Below are 23,292 nucleotides of genomic sequence, written 5' to 3' on the forward strand. Positions count from 1 at the left end.
GTGTTGTCTTCGTAAATGTGCTGCCACCACTGCTAGGCACTTGGTGAATACCCGTGGCGCTGTTGTGACTTCGAACGGGAGCACTTTGAATTGGTAGTGTTGTCCGTCCACTACAAATCTAAGGTACTTCCGTTGAGCTTTGTGCACTGGAATGTGGAAATAAGCGTCTTTTAGGTCTAAAGTGGTCAAAAAGTCGTTTTGGGAGAGAAGCGGAAGTACCTGCTGAAGCGTCACCATATGAAAATGGTCTGAGTGTATGTATGTGTTTAGGGGCCGGAGATCTAGGATGGGTCCAAGAGTCTTGTCCCTTTTTGGTATGAGGAACTATAGGGAGTAGACTCCCATATTTTGTTGGTTGGTAGGAACGGGTTCTATTGCCTGTTTCTGTAGGAGGGAGATTACCTCCTGCTTTAGGAGTATTAGATGTTCTTGTGACATTTGGCGCTGTCTGGGTGGAATGTTTGGGGGGGTAGATATTAGTTCCAGGCAGTAGCCTGACCGAATTATCTGTGTTACCCATTTGTCTGAGGTGATGGTAGCCCAGACAGGAAGGAAATGTTGGAGTCTGCCCCCGACCGGAGTGGAATGGTCTGGGGGGAGCGGGGGGAAGTCATTGTGTAGGCGGTGTGGCAGAGCGGACGTTGTTTGTTTTGCCTCTGCCTTTATTATTGTTACCCCTATAGCCGCCTCTTTGATAACCCCTTGTGAAGGTGGACTAAGTAGGGGATTTGTATGAAGTGGACGCGGTATCCGAGGAGTAGCCTCTAGACGTACTTCGAAAGGAAAAGCGGCGAAAGGAGCGTCTAGGAGGGTGGACTGTAAGGCTCCCATGGATTTTGCCGTATCCGTATCCTTATTCATTTTTTCTAGGGCCTCATCCACTTTTGGGCCAAATAGACGTTCCTGGTCAAAGGGATGGTTAAGGATGGAGGCTTGTACCTCCGGTTTAAACCCTGATATTCTTAGCCAAGCATGGCGACGGAGGAGGACGCTGGTATTGATGGCCCTGGAAGCGGTGTCTGCTGCATCTAGGGCACAACGTATGGAGGGGTTAGTAATAGTCTTACCCTCCTGAATTAGTTTGTTGGCCCTAGCTTTATATTTTTCAGGGAGGTGGTGCATTATGCTTTCTAACTCGTCATAATGTGCCCTGTCATATCTGGCCAATAGCGCTTGAGTATTGGCGATACGCCACATATTGGCTGCTTGTGATGCAGTACGCTTTCCTGATGCGTCCAGTAGTTTTGACTCTGTCAGGTTGTCATTCCTGCCTTTTGGTATGCAGAAAGCAGGTGGGACACTTCACTTTTGGGAAGTGGTGCGAACGTGACCTTTTGTTTGACAAAGGAAGGGGGAGGGTACTTGAGGGGGGTTTGGCGTTAGCAGTGCTGCGAGTTGCTGATGTGTATGTAATCCCCTTTTGAAGCCAAAGCAGTGGGAGTTATGGGTTGTTTCCTGACAGAAATAATACACAGGTGGTTGGTGTAGTGTATTGATATCCTACTATGAATCTTCTCAGAAGTTTGAGCACAGCGGCGAATCCCAGGTAAAATTACACAAATAAGACAGTATATAAAAATAGACAAACGTAGATCAGCTGTTGACTGCCCACCCCCAAGTTAATCCCATCTATAAAAAAAGAAGAGGAAATAACAGGAATAATAAACCAATTAAAACTTGCCTGAGGCTGGCAGCGGGGAAGGCGTTATGAAGAAGTTTTTAAACGGGTACTGTGTGAAGCTGGACAGATCACTGGTAATGCTCATGCCATGCAGGGGCTAACTCCTCCGGATATCGGGGGGACCAGCAGCTCTGCAAAGAAAACAAATAATCACTATGTTGGTTCGACGCTACTCGCTTACATGTTTCAACCTTGGTGATAATAAAGCAGCAACTAGAAGCCACCCTCCGCATCCATTCTAGAAAGGTTTAATCAACTGGGCTGCAATGCGACGCGGTAGAGAGTGCTGAAGTGTCCGTGGTAGAGCAAGACCAAGTTCGCACCATGCAGGACAGGAGGGAGCTCAGCGGTGTGATCCTGTGCTCAGACCAGATGTATACACACGGGGAGAACCTCTTCCACTGCCTGCTGGTGGCGTATATGCAATGTAATGGCGTTTTTTTTATGTGCCGTGTGTTGTTTCTATATAGATCGTTGCTATCAACAGTGCAACAGGCGCAGTGTCACCTGAGCCTTAGGGGCCTAATGAACCCCAAACATGGCCGCATTTTACTATTCACCCAGAGGGCAAAGGCCTCAATTTCCTTGCATGCTTTGCCCAAGCCTGGTCAGAGCTGAAATGGACTGCAGGGCTGTGATTGGCCCGAGATTCTCTTGCACAGCGAAAGCCAGCATGAGGAACTAGATGTACCCTTAGAAGAAAGAAGGTACCACTGATGGTGGAAAATCAGATGATCAGTGTTGGACTTGGCCCTTCGGGCAGGTTCACCCCTAAACTTTTTGCCTTAAGCTCTGACATAGTGGTAGTGATTTTTGGCCTCTGCGCACTTTAGCACTGTGGCCCAGTGTAAAGTGCCTGCACTCTCTGAGTGCGTGTGATGAGATTGTCCTGCCCTCCCATAGGAATGCATGGGGGATATGTGTGTCCATGGTAATTCCTGGTATGAGAGGAGTGCAGGGTCGAGTTTAGTATGTGCGGACTCGTGAGAATAAATGCTGTGCAATGGTGTGCGCAGATTTATGGTGACTAGTGGAGAAGTGCCACTTCTAGAAGTTGGCCTTTCTGTGTACTGTGTGTCTGCCTGCCTGATGTGGAGTGCATGTCTGGCTTGTGATTGACAGGAGCTGAGAGGGCTGGGAGATTCCAGGAGCCAGGGTGAGTCTGCCCGTTGGTGAATGGAGAGATCTGCATGTAGATGGGAGGGAGGAGTTGCGCCTGGGACCTGAATAGGACTGGGCCTTCCCTCCACAATGCTGGCTCTGCCCCCTGTGGTGCGTCTGAGCACCTAGCCTGTCCTGTGAAAGGGAGAGAGGAGCTGAGCAAAACAAAGTGCTCAACAGCTCCCCTAAACCAGTTGTATCTGGTTCTCCCATTGCCTGCATCTTAGAACAAAGGACAATGCTGTATAAAAGAAGGGGCTGTGACCCCATGAAAATCTTCTGCTCTTGGATCCTGACAGAGGGGGGCTTGCTGCTGGTGGGGCCCAGGAGGGACCGCCATGGGGGCTGCCTCCCTGCTGGAGGGCCCTGTGTGCTGGCCCCTACATTGCCCCCTTGATGCCTCCAGGACTTCTTGGACCTTTTGCTTTTCCTTTGACTTTGCCAAGGCTTGATACAGCCTTCCAGCTCCCTGGGAGCGCTTTATCTTAATTTGCCCTTTATATTGAGGGAGCCTACCCCTCACTGCCGCATTCATTATTGCAGCGCGGGTGCCCACCCCGCTTATTGCCTTATTTCTAGCGCAGGTGCCCACCCCGCTCATTTGATTTCCAATGCGGGTGCCCACCCCGCATGGCCGCCGTGCTTATTTTTATTTAAATTGCGCAGGTGCCCACCCTGCGACTTTGGCCTTGTTGATTGAGCGGGTGCCCACCCGCTTTCTATTTTCAATTTAAAGGGAGCCTACCCCTCATTGTGCCTGGAGAAAGTGCCGCTGCTGCCCAGCCGCAGTCCGACCGGAAGTCAGGCAAGTCTGCCTGTGACGTGGACGGGGCCTGCGGCTGGGCCGGATGAGGCGCGAGAGTTGCGGGGCTTCCATGAGCTGTGGGGAGCCCTGGAAGCAGAGTGCAGCCACGGTGACTGGGAGCCCCGGGTGAAGTGAGGAGAAGTCTGGGGCCTCGCGACACCTACCTCGAAGCCCCGGTCACAGGAGAGGGACCGGGTGAAGCACTGTGCACGACGCAGCGGGGCTCCAGTGTGAGAGAGAGCCCCGCGTCATCCCACCACACTCGAGAGGAAACCGAGCAGAGTGCCATGCGGAGTCCCGGTGAGTGGGGGCTCTATGTTGTTTGGTGCCCTTTGAGCGGCCCAGTCTTTCAGGGGTCAGCTCCAACGACCAGGGGGTATGTTTTAATTCACGGAGCCAGTGCACTCCGATGTCTGGGCACAGTTATTTTAGAGCCCCGTGCGCTCCACAGAGCTACCCGGAGTTTAGGGGCCCCTGAGGGCCATTGTGCTTGGGGACATGTTTGTTTTTAGAGCCTAGGTGGCTCCAACGTTTTGGCCCCCCCTCGTGGCTCCAACGTTTTGCATATTGTTTCAAGGGCCATTGAGAGCCCAAGCCGCATTTGACCATTTCGAGCTGCCCAGCAAGTAGTGGGCAGCTGCACCGTTTAGGTCTTTCTTTTAGGGACATGTTTTGAATGCAGGAGTGAGACGCACTCCTTCGCCCCCATCTTTTCCTTCACAGCTGCGCAGCACTTAGTGCCAGCTGCTACGTGTAGGCCTGCGCAAAGTGCGCACCCCTGACTCCGCTGCATTTGGCAGCAGCCCTGACTTTTGGACAGAGGCCAGTTGAGCCCCTTTGGAGATGGCCAGTTGGATTGTTAGAGTTATAGAGCACCAGGCCTTAATGTGATGTGGTGCTGGGAAATGTGATGTATGTATTATGATTAGGGCTCCCGGTTTTCCGTTTAAACGGATTTTTACATATAATTACAGACGGAAAACAAGTTTTCCTTTGTCTGTATTTAAATGTAAAAACAGGAAAATACTAGCACATTTTGCAGCGCTTCTGTGCTCCAGCAGAGTTGCCTCGCCACGCTCAGTAAGTGCCTGCACAATGGGGGGGGGGGGGGGGGTTGTGGCAGGAGATCAGCGCCCTGATCTCCTGGATGATCTGTGGCTGCTAGCGCCAGGAGGCCTGCATTGTTCTCAGCGCCCCACCTGTGCGGAGTGAATCACTCACACACAGCGCATTCAGCCCCCTCCCTTGGCTCGGGCTGAGCTCTCACTCTCGCAGACATGCCTGGGGTGGACAGGGGGTAGTAGGCAGCCTGAAGAGAAGAAACCGGATCCTGCGCTGGAAGGCAGGGCTCAGTCAGACACACACACAGGGAAGAGGGTGTAAGTGAGACTCAGAAACAGAGTCTTTGCAGCGTTTGTGACCGGACTGCATTGCCCATAGCCATGCTGTCTCTTCCTTCTTGCCTGGACAAGACAAGGACAGTGTCCAATTCTGCTGCCCCCCTCTTTTTTCCTCTACCTCCCTCTCTTTGTCGTGCTCCTCCTCACTTTTAGAAAACCGTGACTGTTCTTTCCTCTCCTTTCCGTCATTCGTTCCCCAGTGAAATGGATCCAAAAAAAAGAGGACACGTCTTACAAAAGTCTTTTCCTGACATGTTTCTATTCCAAAACGCGGCCTCAGGAGGAGAAAAAAGGTTTTAAAATACGAACAATAAACACATAACTAAATAAAACAAGACAGAGTCGTCGCAAAGTGGCCAGATTGGTTTTATTCACACCCAAACATATTAGTGCCACCTTACAGAGTTTGCCAGTCTAGCGCTACTTTTCTTTTCATGTCCTTAGCTTTCTGAATAATGAGTGTAAAAGTTTTAAGTTGTATTCCCTATGAGTGTTTGATTTTTCCAGAATGTTGTTACTTTTTTCAGGCAGCAAATTACTCTGGTCTAGTGCATAGTTTGAATAGAGTTGCTTCTAGGTGTTTATAGCAGGGCACAATTGGGTCGTAGCTGAAGGGAGTGTGAGTTTATCTCAGTGGGACAGTACTGTGTTCAGTGGGAGAGAGGATACAGCACTCTCTGCAGATGACAGAAACTGCAAGGCTCTGAGACAAATGGCTTGTGATAGCACTTTAAGCGTATTTGGGACATTCTGCGAATGGCAAAGTTTTCAGATGTATTGTGTATGTATTGTGAATACAGAATGTATTGTGTTGACCAAGAACAACCAAATGCATGTGTGCATTGTCAATTTAAATAAATGTGGAAAAATACTAGCTGCAGCGTTGCCTTCTGCTTGTGGCAAAAATAAATGTGGATAAATACAGAAAAAATGCCCAAAAAATAAATATGGATAAATACAGACGGAAATGGTAAAAAAATAAATACCATAAAACCGGGAGCCCTAATCATAATGTGCGCAAAACCTGTGTTTTATAGTGCTCGCATCAGCCGAGCATCCAGGCGCTTCATCAGCAGGAGATGTCCACTTGGGTGCCTAAATTAAGGACCGTTAAACTTTTCTGAAACGAGACTGGATTTGCACCAAATTATGCCGGGACTGGAGTGTATAAAAAGTGTACTTTTCGCTCCGCTGCTGTCTGCGTCACAGGCATTGCCTACAGCCGGTTCGAGTTCAGGTCTTATATATGTGGACGGACATCTCGGGACGTGCCCTTGGATTCAAACACAGAACCTGAGCACATGTATGTGCTATTGAACAAGGCACGGACTGTTGCTAGGAGCGCTAAAAATCTTCATCCTATCAGCTTCACACCACCACCCGGTGTGACCGAGAGTGCACCCTTGCACAAAAGGAGCGGACACCAAAACTCCAATGGTATGTAGACAATAGCAATATAAAGCCATGATTCAAACCGCTAATCTCACCGGTCAGGCGGCATGCTCGCTTAATGCCAGAGGAAAAGGCAGTGTGGTGCCGTTAATTAAAACTACTTGTGAAACCAACAGAAGCGGCAGCGGGAATGCTCAAGCGCACACATAAACAAAGTCCGAGAAGCAATGTGCTAAGTGTGCCATGCTGCAACTTACTCTTCTTGCGTTCTGTGCTAAACCAGCCGCTTCACCAGAAATGTAACTTTAAATATACTCCTCACAGACATGCATGTCGTTCCTTTGTTCGATAAATGCCGTAGCAACGTGGGGCCGTTAATCCAAATGTTTGTCAAGCTGACAAAAACGGTGGCAGGATTACATAAATGCGCAGGGAAACTGAATAAAAAAAAAAAAAAAAAAAACTTGTGGTTGCAAGGTCGGAACCCGCCGTGCTTGACTTTGTCCCGTTTCCTTTGGCTGCTTGTGCGGTCTCTGCCTTCCGCCGTTCTATGCGCATGTGTTCTGGACAGGATAGGACAGGTCAGGCAAAATATAGTGCGAACTCACCCAGCCAATCCCAGGAGAAAACGAACATTTACAAATGCAATAGGACTCGTAATTATGGGAGATTGTAAACAAACGTGCGGGCGTCCAAGAACTACGAACAGGAGTGGGGGGGTGGGGGGAGGCTGAGAAGTCACAGACTGCAGGAGGGAACAGGGGGAGGCAGGGGAACAAAAGTGTTTTTAAAGTAAAGGGGCCGAAAGCCATGGAAGGAGAACAAGCATTGGCATAGCCAATAGGTCTCGCTTTTGGGACATTATAAGTGTTTAGCCATGCAACAAGGATATTGTACTGGATAACTAAACACTTATAAAGTTCCCAAAGGGGAGACCTATTGGCTATGCCAATGCTTGTTTTTTTTCTTTTTTAAAGGATAAGCAGTGCTATCAGGCTCCGGCTGCCACTTAGTCCACCGCACTCCACGTAGACGCTGCAGCCATCTTTGAATGGTTTTAAAGCCAATTCAAAAGCGGTCGCCAGTGTATGTGAATCCCTATCTCAACTGTGAGACTGTTCTCCTGCTTCCCAATTCTATTAAATACAAATTATGTAAAAAGAACATCCCTTTCTGAGCTGCACGGCTCATCCTACCCACGTTTCACGCGCAGGTTTGAAATACTGATGGTTTGGGCTTCCCGGAATTCAACTGGTTGAGGGGTGGAGAGGTGTAGAGAGAGATAGAGAGAAAGAGGTAGCGATAGAGAGATAGAGAAAGATAGAGAGAGGGAGAGAGGGAGGGAGCAGTTCATCAAAATGCTCAGGTGCCAGGATCAAGTTGTCAAATTGTTCACAAATTCAGCTAAACACATTGATGCTAATGTGTGGCATTTCAGCAAATTGGCCAGGTGTAATGAGGGGATTAAGGCCAACATACAGATTGGCAAGAAAAAAAAAGTAACAAGAGTTGGATGTTAGATGATTTAAAAGAAATGAATGCTGGTGAGGTGAGAGAATTTGAAGCCTCCGGAAACATGAGTGGTGCTGGAAACATTAATGATTCCCGTGACCTCAGAAATGCAAGTGGCTTGAATATCTCAGGTGATTTCAGTAGCAGCGAGTGTGTACACCGACTGAGGTTTGAAGTTAGTGCCCCTAAATGATCTTCCCCAGGTTTCCATACACACTCCCTCTAGCATCACATCACCTGAAAGAATTTCCATTCACCCACAAGACGGCCACTGCGCTGCATAATACACGTAGCTGTAGCCTGCCCCTTTCTAAAATAAACCCTTCTTATTTTCAACACTTTCCGGCTAGTCGCACGGCCATCATTCAATAAGTGATTTCATTGATCTACATAAAGGCCTACCTAAATTGGTCTCTAGTATGTAAGAAAAGGGACTAAAGGTTTAGATTACTCTACAGTGTGTTTATGAACATGGAAAACTATACTTTAAATGCGAATCGTACTTTACATTGAAACGCGAAGTGTTAAGGTTTTCGTCATACAAGTGAATCTACAGTACGTTATTAGCCAGAATAAAGGGCTCTTTTAAAATGTGGATTCTCTTGTGCATCTGGATGCAAAATTATGTTGCAAAACTCTTATGGGGAAAATGGTGACTTCATCATTCAGTGACAAACCTGGGACACGTGTCCTAGACATGGGTCATGCCAGTATGTTTACTTCGGAGTGTGGTAGACGCAGCCCTGAAAAGAAAGAGAGAGAAAGAGAGAAAGAGGGAAAGAGGGAAAGAGGGAACGAGGGAAAGAGGGAAAAAGGGAAAGAGGGAAAGGAGAGGGAGAGGTGTGCGAGCACGCAGTCTGCTCATTTTCAAGCACTGCACTCGTTCTTGTGGCGCGCCCCTGCTCGCTCCCGCAAGGTGGATGCCGCCACAAGCACGAGTTGAAAATGACCAGAGCGACGGCTAAAGGTCCTCCTATGCAGCGCATGCGAGACCTAAAAATGACGACATGGCTGACAGGAGGAGGGACTAACAACCCGAAAACAAATGAGAATGTAGCAAATACAATTTAAGCCAATGAAAAAGATGCGTGGAAAGTGGGCGGAGCTTTCCCCCCACTATACAGTATACTGCATGCCTCGCAAAGCGATGCGAGACCTAAAAATACTGACTAGTTGTTGTTTTAACCTCTTCCGTGCTCATGGGGCCGTCATGAGTCACGGTGGGCGTGTGCGCACGACGGCCAGGGGACGTCCGAGCCACGCCCGTGATTGGTATGTCCAGTACTGCGGCGGAATTCGCGCCGCAGTGAAGAGGTTAAGAGTCTGAAAGGCCCGGGTATGATACTAAATAGGGCTTTAAACAAAATCGGAAAACCTCACTGTAAATAAAGCTAATTCGACCTGCTCATGAACCGCCGACCGAACTCTGACAGATAATGACTCGCGTTCTGTCGGACTCCGACTTTCTTCCCAAAAAATGTCCAACAAGAACCTCCTTTCAAAACTAAACCTAATCCCAATCCTACAAAATGGCCGCCATACGCAATGTACATATGGCGTCCTCTCCGTCTCAAAACTCCTTCAATTTCAACTCGCTTACACCACATGCACTCAACAAAGTAAACATCATCACATTATCTGCTCGAGAAATTCAATTCAGAGCCTCGCACATCTCACGAACCGATCAACCGCCACAATTGCAAACGGTAAACATTTTAATTCTAAATGCCTAACCAAATAAACACTTTACTTTTGTCAATATGAAAACAAAATCACTACCATTGTGGCCAACTGCCTGGCACAGGGGCATTTAACCATACCAGATATATCTCCATCTACACAGGTGATTCGCATGTCTTTTAACAAAATCTCCTACCTTCAGGAGTCTTCCTTCCCTCCCCTGGCAAGTGCCAAGACCCTGAGACTGGGCATGCAGTTGGCAGGCGAGTACATTGGAGAGAGCGCCTTCGGCAGGCTTGGAAACTTGACCTTCCCTGATCTGGGCAGGAACAAACATCTTATGTTCCATACCAAAGCCTTTGCAGGTCTGGGCAAACTGGAGGTCCTTTTGCTTGACCATAATGACTTGAGGGATGGCGTGCTGCAGAATGGCTACTTTCAAGAACTTCTGTCATTGAAGAAGCTGGATCTCACAGGCAATCAGATCCAAATGGTAAGACCTGATCCTAGCTTTAGTGCCTTGAAGATACTGCAGTCATTGCACCTAAAACTCAACAAAATTGACGCAATATGCGGAGAAGATCTCCAGCACCTCCAAGGCCACCATCTTTCTATGTTGGACCTCTCGTCTAACCAACTGTCATATAGACAGCCAAGAATAAGCCAACCAGAGTGTACCAACCCCTTTCACAACATCAGCATCGACACCCTGGACATCTCCTCCAACCCTTGGACTGTGCAGGGTGCTGAGCAGTTCTTCCAGACTATTGCCGGAACCCAAGTGCGTCATGTGCAGATGCAACATTTTAGCAGTTTAGGGAGCTCCTTTGGGTTTAAAAACATACAGGATGTCAATGCATCAACCTTCTCTGGGTTGAATAAAAGCAATGTCATGTCCTTGGATCTCTCAAATGGATTTATTTCAAAGTTGTCCCCCAGGGTCTTTTCATGCCTCCCTCAACTCCAGTCATTAAATGTGGCCTCTAACAAGATCAACAGCCTTGACAAGGAGGCCTTCTTTGGGCTCCATAATCTTCAGACACTGAATCTGTCCTACAATCTTTTAGGCGAACTATATATAGAAAGTTTTGAAGTTCTGAAATCCTCACCCCTTCGTTCCCTAGATTTAAAATCCAATCACATTGGTGCCATTCAGTATGATGCTTTCAGTGATGTAAGTTCATTGCAATCTCTCAATCTGGGAGAAAATCGAATAAGGGATGCGTATGGCATACGTTTGTTTGCCGGCAGTGCGACCCTCATTGACTTAGCCTATAACCGCCTGCAGGATCTGGGAGAGTTCTGGCAAATCATACGTATTCGAACACTGGAACACCTCTTTTTGTCTCACAAAATTATCTCTAGATGTTCTGCCAACCCAGAGGCTTTGATTCCTGAAGACAACAATCTCCGTATTCTGGATCTGTCCCACAACTCCCTGGGTACAGTGTGGACCTCGGGGGCTTGCCTGAACATTTTCTATAATTTGAGGAAACTGATATCATTAGACCCATCTCAAAATTATCTCTCAACCTTGCCGGAAAACCTGCTTCAGGGCCTAGTGTCTCTACAAAATCTGGATCTCTCCAGTAATTCATTGTCGTCTATTCCCAACCAGCTCCTTCAGGGTCTGACATCACTTAAAATTCTGAGGTTGAACAGTAACAGCTTCATTACCCTTTCATCAGCTGCGTGTATGCATTTGCCATCACTGAAATTCCTGGTTCTTAAAGACACCTCCTTCGTATGTCACTGTGATCTGTTGGATTTTGCAACATGGATGAAAACTACTAATATGATATTGGTTGTCCCGAAGGAAAAAGTCCCCTGCCGGGTCCCTCTGACATCATTCCAAGACACTGCCCTACTAACATACATTGTGAGAACCTGTCTGAAACAAAATTAAAGATGGAGTGGTACTGTTAAAAACTTGGTGAGAAGAGCTACACTTCTTACTATTGACATGACAGAATGAAAAAAGACTGCAGAACGAATTCAGCGGTGCTTTTTCTGCCTTCCATATTAAAGGGATTACCTCATACAAAAACAAGCATTGGCATAGCCAATAGGTCTCGCCTTTGGGACCTTATAAGTGTTTATCCATGCAACAGTTGCATAACTAAATACTTATAAGGTCCCAAAAGCGAGACCTATTGGCTATGCAAAGCGGCCGTGAAAGTGATCGCGATCAAGCATCAAAGCGCGAAAGTGAAAGTAATAGCGGTAAAAGCGGCGCGCGCGCCCGCGCACATGCACTGTAGCTCTAGGCTGGCCTGGTAGCACTTTTTGGAGCCCTCTCAATAAGTCTCGCCAGACCAGCGCATGCGCAGGGTCAGGCGAGACCTAAAAACTATCCCTTTAGACTGATAAGAGGCTCAGGAATGATGCAGAGAGGGAAGAAATGGATGTACTGTCCTCGGGATATTACCCCTTGACCTTGGAATAAGGACAATGCTTACCCATTTGCTAGTTGTGATTTTGCATGTAGATTCTTGGTCCTAAAATGGAATATTCTCAATATTATCAGGGTGTAACCTCTTTTCTAGTCATCTGCTTGTATTTCAAATGTGTCTAATAAGTGGTACAAAGATACCAGGCTACAAAAAACGCTGACTCAGGGTTGTACCCGAAAATGCTCGCTTTCAACGTCTGTGTCTGCAGTCTGCACTGCTATGGAAGGCAATTTTGACAGACATATGAATGTATTTCCTGAAGTTAGCTACTAGTTTCTGATGTTAAGCCTCCATCCATCTTCCTTTAATTACCTTATAAGACAATTAATCCAAACATTCTTTGATGTCTGTAGTCACCACCCCCTACTGTCCCTTCACATACCTACTTCGGCAGCCAATCAATTCACGCTTTCATCCACGTTAATATCCATTTCTTCACATCTCCGTCATCTATGCACACCTCATACTCCAGTAAATATACATTATGAGTACATAACATGTCTATCACCAACACAATATTTTCTCCAATTTCGCCACACTTTCATCAAGGAGCCAACATGGGCAACTTATTCCTTGACAACGGTGGCGCAGCCGAATCCCATGGACCAAATTATCTTTTTATGAAAATATTGCCTCTTAAATATTGTTTACAAAAATATTGTCTTGATGGAGTTAATAGGAGACAAAATCAACACCCAACAGACAGATATTTTGTAAGCGGTATTTAGTCCACAATATTTGTTAGACAATATTTTTGTTATTGATATTCTGACATTCAGCACTTCACAACTCCATCCAGCCTCTGGTCCATACCCCATCCCACATACCCTAATCGGCAATAAAGCCCCTGATGTTATGTTACAGAACGTATTAAGCCTAGTGTTCCCCACCCAAAAAAAGAACAAAAAAAAAAAAAGAAAATGAAAACAAAATCACCTTTCAATTATAACTGTGTACGCTCGCCTTTAAAACATTCTTTAAGCCTCAATAGACAAATTCGCCTCAAACCCCCCCCCCTTTTTTTTTTTAACATACATACAGACTTATACTCTTAAAAAGTCTATATTAAAAAGCATATAAATGAAAAAAATTAAATACAAACTAAATATAATATACAAATATAGTATGGCAAAGCCCGGAGGCCAATATTATGCATAGTACCTTAATTGCTACTGAAACACAGAATTAGAATAGAAAAACACTCTAGAACACTGAACATGCTTATAATCCCAGAACAGGCAGCCATCTTCCGCTTTTGTTGCTGCTCGAACACAAGATAAGTACATTCATATGAACTGTATTATGATAGCTTAATTAAGATATATATTTATTAGATGGTAATTGATATTTTGATAAAGGAGATTTATAAGGAGTAAAAGGTTGTAAGTTCAAATTAGTAAAGTTGTTTTGAATATATAAAGGTGTGTATTGTTTATTTAAGCAGAATGTAGGCTTAATTAGAGTGAGTGGAAAATTTGGGGCGACATTTCAGAAATATTTGTTTACAAAAAAGAAGTTAATTTAATGCGGGAGACGCGAGTAGTGGTCGCGCTAGAGGGTTTACCGTTTAAATTGTAACGGAGATCGGAATGTTTGTCTCGTAACATGCACGAGGGCAGATTGGCAGTGCGTGAGGAGAAAGACCAGGTGCGGGCTGCTTGACGCGCATTAGCGCGTGATTGTATACGGCGCTCGAGCGGTTAGAATGTCACGCTCGAGCGCGTTTGCATTGTTGATTGAATATTAACGAGGAGAATGGAATAAATGAGCCGCCGTAAACACTACGTACGGCGGCCATTTTGGAAGGTTGGGAGAGATGAGATTGAATAGTTAAAGAAAACTGACGGCCATATTTAGGGAAGAAGGTTAAGGTAAAAGGTATTGTCAGTTTCAGTCAGAAACTGATCGTTTTTTACACGGAAAGGTCAAGTTTTGGTCAGGGAGGTTGGAATTTGAGTTTAGTTGTCTTAAGTTTGGAAGAAGTTTCTTATAGAGAGGTAAGATTAGGCAGATTTAAATAAGAAAAATTATTTAGGGATTTTTGAAGAGGTGTTGTTTAGTGAATAACATTTTAAAATGGAGAATTGTGAAGGAAATCTTGAAGAAAAAATGAAATCCTATATGGATAAAATGTTTGAAGGCTTATCAGCTTCGACTGATAAAAAAAATAGAAAATACTTTTGAGAAAAGTATGAAGCGAAGAGACAATAGGCAAAAAAGTGGTGAGGAGGAAAGTTATTTGACTACAGAGGAGGTTGATGTGGTGCAGGAGTATCTGGTGTAGGTCAAAAAAGGAAAGAGAAAAAAAAAAAGAATGTTGAAAAAGGGAAAAAGATGATGGATGATGAACGTAAGGTTCAGAAAGGAATGGCTATAAAGGCCAAAATTAGCGCTATAAAGGGGCAAAAGAGAAAACAGTGCAGTATCGTGTGATTCAAGTTCATCCTCAGGTGATGTTGAACTGACATGTAGTTCTAGCCTGGAGGACACGGATGTTGAAGAGGTCCCAAAAAAGAAAAGGAAAATAGATGATAAGGAGATCAAATTGGAAATAGGGGATTTTGTATATCCTCAAGGAGAGGATATGTTCGATCCATTATTAATTCAACATCTGTTATCACCACAATGGACTCTGGCTGATCATGTAGCCAAATATATAAGATTTTGGATTAGAAGGGAGATCCCTAAAGATGTAAGAACGAGGCAACGTTCGGAGTGTCCAAGGCCTAGTCTCAATAGTAAGGTGGCATACACACCTGAACTAGATCAGAAGACGTTATGCTTCATTAATAAAAGTGTTAGGGATCCGAGAAGAGGCCTAGACAAAGGTCTAAAGGGTTGTCAAGACAGGCTTTTGGACATCTTGGGTCCGCTTACAAAAGTCTTTGATGTGTGAGGAAGCTCATAGCAGTAATACTGGTGTAGATGTGATTGAGATGCGCCAGTGGCTGCAAAGGGCAATATGTTTACTTGGGAACGCGAATGCAGCTTTGTGCAAAGAAAGAAGGAAGAGTACTCTCTTCAAAATTGACCCAAAGCTTGCAGAATTGGCTTGCAAGGAGTTGGGCGAAGAAAGCGATGATCTTCTTTTCGAAGTTGACTTCGTTAAAGACATGGCCAGATATGTAGGGACATTCAACAGTTTACAAAAAGTTCAAAAAGACATAAGAAAGGTTTTTGGTACGGCCGGGCGAACGCGGGGTCGGTTTTACCAGAAGCAATTTTGGAAGAGGTTCAAGACCCTATGGAGCAAGTTTTGGAGGAGGTTATGTGTTCTCGAGATCAGACCAGGGAAGTTTCTTCCCGCAGAGGCAAAGAGGAAGAGCAAGGGGCTCGCGTGCAGAGAGAAGGCCTAGAGGAGTTTCAGGTAAGACCTCTAGCAGACCATTCTGTTACTCGAATAAAATTGGGCAGCAGACTAGCCCAGTTTGTTTCACGTTGGGAGGAAATTACTCAAAACCCATGGGTGTTGGAAACTGTAGCTGGTTACAGGATGGAAACTGTAGCTGGTTACAGGATAGATTTTATCAGTACTCCAGTTCAGGAGAGAGTACCAAAGATTTTAAGGTTCACAAGAGAGATGGAATTGCTTGTGACAGAGGAGGTGTTAGCTTTGGAGGACAAAGGTGCAATAGAGCCTGCGAGAGAGGTTCAAGGTTGCTTCATAAGCAATTTGTTTTTGGTGGAGAAAAAAGGAGAAAGGAATGAGACCGGTAATAAATCTAAGGGAGTTAAACGATTGGGTTGGTTACAATCACTTCAAGATGGAAGGGATTCATATGTTGAGAGACCTGTTGAGGAAAGGAGATTGGATGACGAGGTTAGACTTGAAGGATGCTTATCTAACGATTCCAATGTGTCAAGAGCAAAGAGACCTTTTGCAATTCAGGTGGAAAGGGAGGAGATGGAGATTCAAGAGTCTTCCGTTCGGGCTAACATCGGCTCCTTGGTGCTTTACAAACGTGATGAGACCTGTGGTAGCCTGGTTGAGATCAAGAGGGATTCGTCTGATTGTATATCTGGACGATATCCTGATTATGACTGAGGAGAGGAATCTAGCAAAGGAACAAACAGAATTTGCAGTGGAAGTCAGAGGATCTAGGTTTTGTAGTGAACAAGGAGAAGTCTTGTATAGTTCCGAAACAGGAAATGAAATTTGGGGGTTTTCAGATATTGACATTGGAATGTGTATTGAAATTGCCGATGGAGAAGGTACGGAGAATCAGGAAAGAGGTGAGGAGAGTCAGGAATGCGGAGTGGATTACTCTGAGACAGTTGGCTCGTTTGCTAGGCCTTCTATCATCATCGATTCAGGCGATTTTCCCAGCACCTCTTCATTATCGAGCTTTACAGAGATTGAAGGCATTTTATTTAAGGAAGGACGCAAGATATTCACAGAAAGTGAGAATGAATCAGGAAACTCAGGAGGAGTTAGATTGGTGGATGAGGATTTTAGAGGAATGGAATGGAAGGGCGATTTTTGGAGAGATGCCAGAAACAGAGATAGAGTCGGATGCGAGTATACACGGAAGGGGTGCAATGTGTGGGATGGTTGCAACAGGGGGACAATGGTCAAAGAAAGAGGGAAAGATGCACATAAACTGTTTGGAAGTTCTGGCGGGGTCATTTGCGATAAAGAGTTTTGTGAAGGATCGAGTGAAGTGTTGTGTACTTTTGAAAATGGACAATTTGTCAGTGGTTCGGTATGTGAACAAGTTGGGAGGTGCTCGGTCAAGAGGGTTGACGGAGCTAGCCAAGTAGTTTTGGGAGTTTTGCTTGGCAAGGGAGATAAAGGTTCAAGCGCAGTATATACCAGGGTTGAACAACGTAGAAGCGGATTGGTATTCAAGATACCTGAGGGATGTAAGCAATTGGAGACTGAAGAGGTAAGTTTTTCTGAGTTTTGAGAGGATGTGGGGTCCATTAAAGGTGGATCTTTTTGCAGACAGACAATGCTCAGTGGAAAGATTTCTACAGTTGGAGACCGGATCCAGAGGCGAAAGGGGTAGATGCATTCCTACAGATATGGAAGGAGGGAAGGAATTATCCTTTTCCTCCGTTTTCAATGATCCAGAGAGTCCTGAACAAGGTCAGGAGGGAACAAGCGGAGTTAGTGCTGATAACCCCTTTTTGGAGAGCTCAGGTGTGGTTTCCGGACTTAATGAACCTTTTGGTGGAGGATCCGGTGGTCTTGCCGAATAGAAGGGAAATTTTAAAAGATGTTCAAGGGAACGTTCACGAAATGGTGGTGTCAGGGCAGTTAAGGTTAATAGCTTGGTTGATTTCAGGAGAGTATGGCAGATGCATGGATTATCAAAGAGAGCGGAGGATCTCGTGTCTAAATGCTGGTCAAGAGGTACTTCAAGGGCGTATGGTTCAGCATGGAGAAAATGGGATGATTGGTGTATTAAGAGGGGTTTGGATCCCATATCGGCACCTGTGGTAGAGGTTGCGAATTACTTGTCAGAACAATTTGAAGAGGGTTTGGCGTATAGTAAAGTTAATTCGAGTAGGTCAGCGATTTCGGCAGGTCATGTTTTGGTTGAAGGACTCCTAGTTGGTCAACATGCTTCGATTAGAAGATTGGTGAAAAGTGTACGTATTGAGCACCCACCAAAAGCAAAGTACTCATCCCTATGGGATGTTTCAGTGGTATTAAAAGAATTGGAAAGTTGGGGTGCGAATTCTGGTTTAGACCTGAAACTTTTATCATGGAAATTAGCTATGCTTTTGTGTCTAGTTTCTTTTAGGAGGGTTTCGGATGTTAAGGCTCTAGAGGTAAATTCAAGGTTTTTTCAGCCAGAGGGGGTTTGTTTTGAAATTAGGAGAAGGACAAAGACTATGTCTAAATCAATTTTTAACCCACTTTTTGAGGGTGTTGAAGTTTTATGTGTGGTTAGTTGTTTAAAGGAGTATGAAAAAAGAACTTTAGGTTTGAGATCAGAAAGTTGCACACAATTGTTAGTTTCTTATATGAAACCATATAAGGCAGTTTCAACTCCGACATTAGCGAGATGGATAAGAGGTGTAATGAGTAAGGCTGGTGTGGATATTAGTGTTTTTGGAGCACATTCAGTAAGAGGAGCAATGGCGAGTAAAGCTTACATGAGAGGATTTAGTTTGAATGGAATTATGAAAGCGGCAGATTGGTCTAATGATCATACCTTTAGAAGGTTTTACTTTAAACCTGCGGAAAATGTGTTGGAGTCAGTTTTAGAAAAACTTTGAACATGCATAATATTGGCCTCCGGGCCTTGCCATAAAATGCAGATTTCCCACAGTTTTAATGTATAGAAAATCATGATTTTATTAAAGGCACGGAGGCTAATATTATCCCTCCACTGTGCCCACCCATTATTATAAATAAATTTGTTTGTTTTATAGGTTAACAGAAGAAGAAGAGTATTGGAGAAAATTGAAGATGGAAGAGTATTGAAGACGGAAGGATGTTTTTATACTGGGACTTGGTTTTTGCAGCTACAAAGAGGAAGATGGCTGCCTGTTCTGGGATTATAAGCATGTTCAGTGTTCTAGAGTGTTTTTGTATTCTAATTCTGAGTGATGTTGCTGCTGTGTTTGAGTAGCAATAAAGGTACTATGCATAATATTAGCCTCCGTGCCTTTAATAAAATCCTGATTTTCTATACATTAAAACTGTGGAAAATCTGCATTATTTTCACAAATTTAACAGCTTAAAATGTGACGTATCTGTGTCTGAGCAGCAACAAAAGAGGAAGATGGCTGCCAGTTCTGAATGTATATGCATGTTCAGTGTTCTAGAAGTTATATGTATTCTAAATTCTAGTGTTTTGTTGCTGCTGTTTGTGGAGCAAAAAAAGGGATGATGCATAATATTGGCCTCCGGGCCTTGCTGTAAAATTAAAAATTTGCAAACATTCGTGACAAGAATTTTCAATTCCATTAAGGACACGGAGGCGAGGATTATGCTTCTCATTTTCTTCACTGAAAATTCTCAGCTGCCAATCAGAAAGTAAAAAAGACAAATACATACTACAATACCCATAAACCTTACTGGGTGTCACATGACAACCATAGAGTAGACCCCTATATAAGGAGCATAAGAGAATACTACATACTCTTTCTTTGTGTGAAAACAGGTAAGTCAAAACATAGTTACAGTCTGGTATCCGAGAACAACTGGAAATAATCCATTCAACCGAAGGAAATCCAAAGGCCAACGGCAGCAAAGAAAAACTTGAAGTCAGCTTCAATGTAACAGCATGCCCAGGGAGACGACGAAAAAACCTTCTTTAAAGGTGAAGTCAGCAAACTTCACTTGAGATCAGAACCTGAAATAGAAAGATAAAGCCGTAATACCACACTCCCAGGAAGAGATATAGCAATAGGGAAGAGAAAAAAAATCAGGCATAAATATACATTGCATTATAAAGCAATTCAAAGCAGACAGTACAGTACTGATTATGGGTGGGATAATCCTCGCCTCTGTGTCCTTAATAGAATTGAAAATTCTTGTCACAAAGGTTTGCAAATTTTTAATTCTATGTCAGGACCGGAGGCTCCGATTATGCTTGTTCAAAGCTGCGCCACCACAACAGATGCAACATTTACAATAGGTTTATAATAAAAAGTTTTAAATGTAAAGTCAGAGGACCAGTCAGCTGCATTTATAATGTCCAATAAACTGACTCCCATAGAAAAGGCCTTGGATGCCATAGCACCACGAGCAGAATGAGCCCAAATTTGGAGACATCAATACCAGCTTCGCTCATGAGCCAATGTAGCTGGGGTCACTGGACGAAAAGGTTTCTGTAGAGCAATCAACAATTGACCTGCCATATCTTGACGAAAACCTGCAGTACTCACCTCATAATCCCGGATAAATTGTACCACACAATTTTGGATTGTCAGGAAACGCAGGATAAGTGACAGAAGTGGTGTTACATTTAGTGCATCTGGTGACCGAAAAATTAACACCCTCAGGAGTAAATCTGCAACCCACTAGATCGAGGGCGTGGATATCAGACACGCGTTTACATGATACCAAACAAAGTAGCATAGCTAGCTTGGCAGAAAGCGGTTTACGAGACAAACCTTGATTTACAGGCCAGAAATCCGAGAAACGTAAGATAATGGAGACATCCCAGAGCTCGGAATATTTAGAACACGTGGTTTCACCAACCGGATACCCCCAAGTAATTTACACACTAATGGATGGTCACCAAGTGGTTTGCCCTCAATGGCCACGTGACCTGCCGAGATGGCTGACCGAAAATTATTGACAGTGCGATAAGCAAGACCTGAAGCGGCCAAGGACGCTAAAAAGTTCACTACCAAGGAGACATCTGCTGCAGTGGGATCCACCTCCCGTGGAGAGCACCAATCACACCATCGTTTCCATGCTGTAGCATAACGTTTGTGTGTGTTGGGCGACCAAGCCTCACTGATAAATCTGGTAGCGTCTCTCGAAAGGCCTGGGACCTTCCAACGATCCCCGAAATTCGCCAAGCGACCAGCCTGTGTTGACCTGATGTTATTAACGGATGTGGAGATTGGAGAGGGTCTAACAACAGATTCCACCGCAGGGGAAGAAGAACCGGAACCGCATATAACATTTCTAGAAGTACTGGGAACCACGCTTGAGCCCTCCAAAGAGGAGTGATCAGAATCAATTCCGAGCGATAACATTTGGTTCGGGCCAGGACCTTTGGAATCATTACAAACGGAGGGAACGCATAACAAATCACTGAAGGCCATATTTGCAGAAAAGCATCCGTGGCTAGAGCCTCCGGATCCAGACGCCAGCTGAAGAACTCCGGAATTTGAGTCTGGAGGCAAACAGATCGATCCGACAAGGGCCCCACATCTTGTTCAACAATCGGAACATTCGAGGGTGAAGCCGCCAATCACGGAAATTTCGGAGATGTCTGGAATTCCAATCTGCAACTTGGTTGCTGAACCCTGGAAGATACTCCGCCACTACAAACAGACTGTTCTGAAGGCAAAAGTGCCAAAAATCTTTGGCAATCTCTGCTAGAAGTCGGGACAGAGTCCCGCCCAACTTGTTGACATACCGAACCGCCGACACGTTGTCCATGCGGAGAAGGATGCAACAATTTGTCTGACGGGGCGAGAGGCATCGAATCGCAAAGGAGCCCGCCAGAAGCTCCAGGCAATTGATGTGAAGATTCAACTCCTCTGGAGACCAACGGCCGCCAGTGAACACTTGACCGCATCGGGCTCCCCAACCCCACTGACTGGCATCGGATTCGATCACTACCTCCGGGGTGGTGCCGAATAGGCTCGACCGTTCCACGACTCCATATGTTCCAGCCACCACAACATCTCCCACCTCGCCTCCTCTGAAAGAGGGATCTGATCGGAATACCTGAGGCCTTTCTGGAGATGGCGGATTTTGAGGCGTTGAAGCGTTCGGTAATGAAGGGGACCCGGGAAGATCGCTTGTATAGAAGAAGCTAACAACCCGAAGACCCGGGCTACAGACCTCAAGGACACAGTCTGCTTGTTCAAATTCAACCTCAACTCTCTCTTGATTGATCTGATCTTCTGCTGGGGTAAGAGGAGTTGACAAGTGAGGGAGTTGACTAAAAAGCCCAGAAACTCCACCGACTGAGAGGGAATCAACACTGATTTTTGAGGGTTGACCAAGAATCCCAGATTCTGTAAGAGATCCGTAGTCCAGGCAAGATGTTGCAAAACAAGACGAGGACACTGACCCATGATGAGAATGTCGTCCAGATAAATGAGACGAACGCCCCTGGCACGAAGAAATTTGACCACAGGCCTCAGAAGCTTCGTGAAGCACCAAGGTGCTGACGAGAGGCCGAAAGGAAGGACTTTGTACTCGTACCACATTCCCTGCCATTGGAATTGAAGAAAACAACGATGTGGTCCGTAAATGGGCACCGACAGATAAGCATCTTTTAGATCTAGGCGGACCATCCAATCCCCTTCCTGAAGAAGATCGCGAAGAAGATGGATCCCCTCCATCTTGAAGTGACGATATGCAACCCATCCATTGAACTCCTTGAGATTTAAAACAAGCCTGGATCCACCCCCCCTTCTTCTGAACTAGGAAGACGTTGCTGACAAAGCCCTGAGGATGACGAACCGTCTGCCCTATGGCCCCTTTCTGGAGTAGAGAATCTATCTCGCTGGAAATGAAAACCTGATCCAGATAGGAAAAAAACCATCGGTCGCGGGTGAAGAGTCTGAGAGGGAGAATGAAAAAACTCTATTTTGTAACCCTGCACCGAATCCAGGATCCACGCATCCTGCGAGATCTCTTGCCATTTGTGGAGAAAATACTGGAGACGGCCCCCCAATTGAACCTCTGAAAAGGGAATTAAGCTCACCTGAAGAAGTGGCGTCGCGTTGACCTCCTTAGTTGCCTCCATAGCATCCCTTTTTGTTGTAGTTATGGGATCCACGTGTGGGGTAGAAATTAGCGGAAGAAGTGGACTCCTGATACCTTCCACGTTGGGAATCATAGCCTCGCTGGGTGCCTCTTTGGTAACCTCGGCCGAACAACCGCCCCCCATGTCATCCGGCCCGTCCAAAAACCGGGCGAAAAGAAACCCTGTGCTTTATCAAGGCCACTGAAGGTTGCGACAAACTTAGTTAATTCCTTTAAAAAAGGTTGACCAAAGAGGAGATCCTGAGCCAAAGGGCCGGACTCAGAAGAAGACAACTCTGCCAACTTTGGATCGAGTTTTAAAAGAATAGAGCGGCGGCTCTCACTAGACATGGCACAGTTTGCATTGCCTAATAAACATATGGCACGTTGAGCCCAACCAATTAAATCATCCGGATTGATAATCTTCCCTGAGGCTTTGGATATGTAACTCAAATCCAAAGTTTTTGCTAGGGGGCCGGACAAATCAAGCAACTTATCCTGGCAGGACCTCCATGCACGATCTAGACCTTTCTTTGGATCCTTTGTGTATTTCTTAAGATATGTGAACATGGAAGGATCCACATCCGGAGTATCCGCCACCTTGTCCACGAGATCTGGACGTGGGCATTCAGAATGCAAACGCGCTCTAACATCCTTATCAAAAGGTTGACGTAAGTGGGAATGGACATAGGTCGCAACTTCAGTAGAGGGGAGCCATGAGGATGAATTATGATGGACAATTGTAGAAGGCTCAAAAGGTCAATAAAGTGGGATACAAGGGGGCGTCCACAAACCGCTCTTGGCGTGATTTC

The 23,292-nt window shown here is 45.4% G+C and overlaps 2 protein-coding genes and 1 pseudogene across 6 annotated transcripts in view; 2 read left to right on the top strand and 1 right to left on the bottom strand.

Moving 5' to 3' along the window:
* The window catches only part of LOC146839525 (uncharacterized), a 133,050-nt gene extending 114,450 nt beyond the window's left edge, over positions 1–18,600 (top strand). Inside the window, exon 6 of the mRNA XM_085651579.1 lies at positions 18,469–18,600. Coding sequence (XP_085507705.1) covers positions 18,469–18,520 — 52 coding nt within the window. The 3' untranslated portion in view covers positions 18,521–18,600. The remainder of the gene's footprint in view (positions 1–18,468) is intronic.
* The window catches only part of LOC146839526 (uncharacterized), a 101,169-nt gene that overhangs the window by 71,681 nt on the left and 6,196 nt on the right, over positions 1–23,292 (bottom strand). For 2 of the 5 annotated variants that reach the window (XM_085651574.1, XM_085651576.1), the window contains exons 2-3: positions 19,223–19,394; positions 1,682–1,812 (exon numbers count right to left, since the gene is read on the bottom strand). The gene's annotated coding sequence lies outside the window, so the exon portion shown is untranslated. Of the gene's footprint in view, positions 1–1,681; positions 1,813–19,181; positions 19,395–23,292 lie in introns of all 5 variants that reach the window. The other 3 variants (XM_085651578.1, XM_085651575.1, XM_085651577.1) reach the window with 2 other exon arrangements.
* Positions 308–11,537, top strand: LOC146839527 (toll-like receptor 5; annotated as a pseudogene).

The sequence above is a fragment of the Triturus cristatus genome, chromosome 4_1 (genome assembly GCF_964204655.1).
Source record: "Triturus cristatus chromosome 4_1, aTriCri1.1, whole genome shotgun sequence".
NCBI classification, from domain to species: domain Eukaryota; kingdom Metazoa; phylum Chordata; class Amphibia; order Caudata; family Salamandridae; genus Triturus; species Triturus cristatus.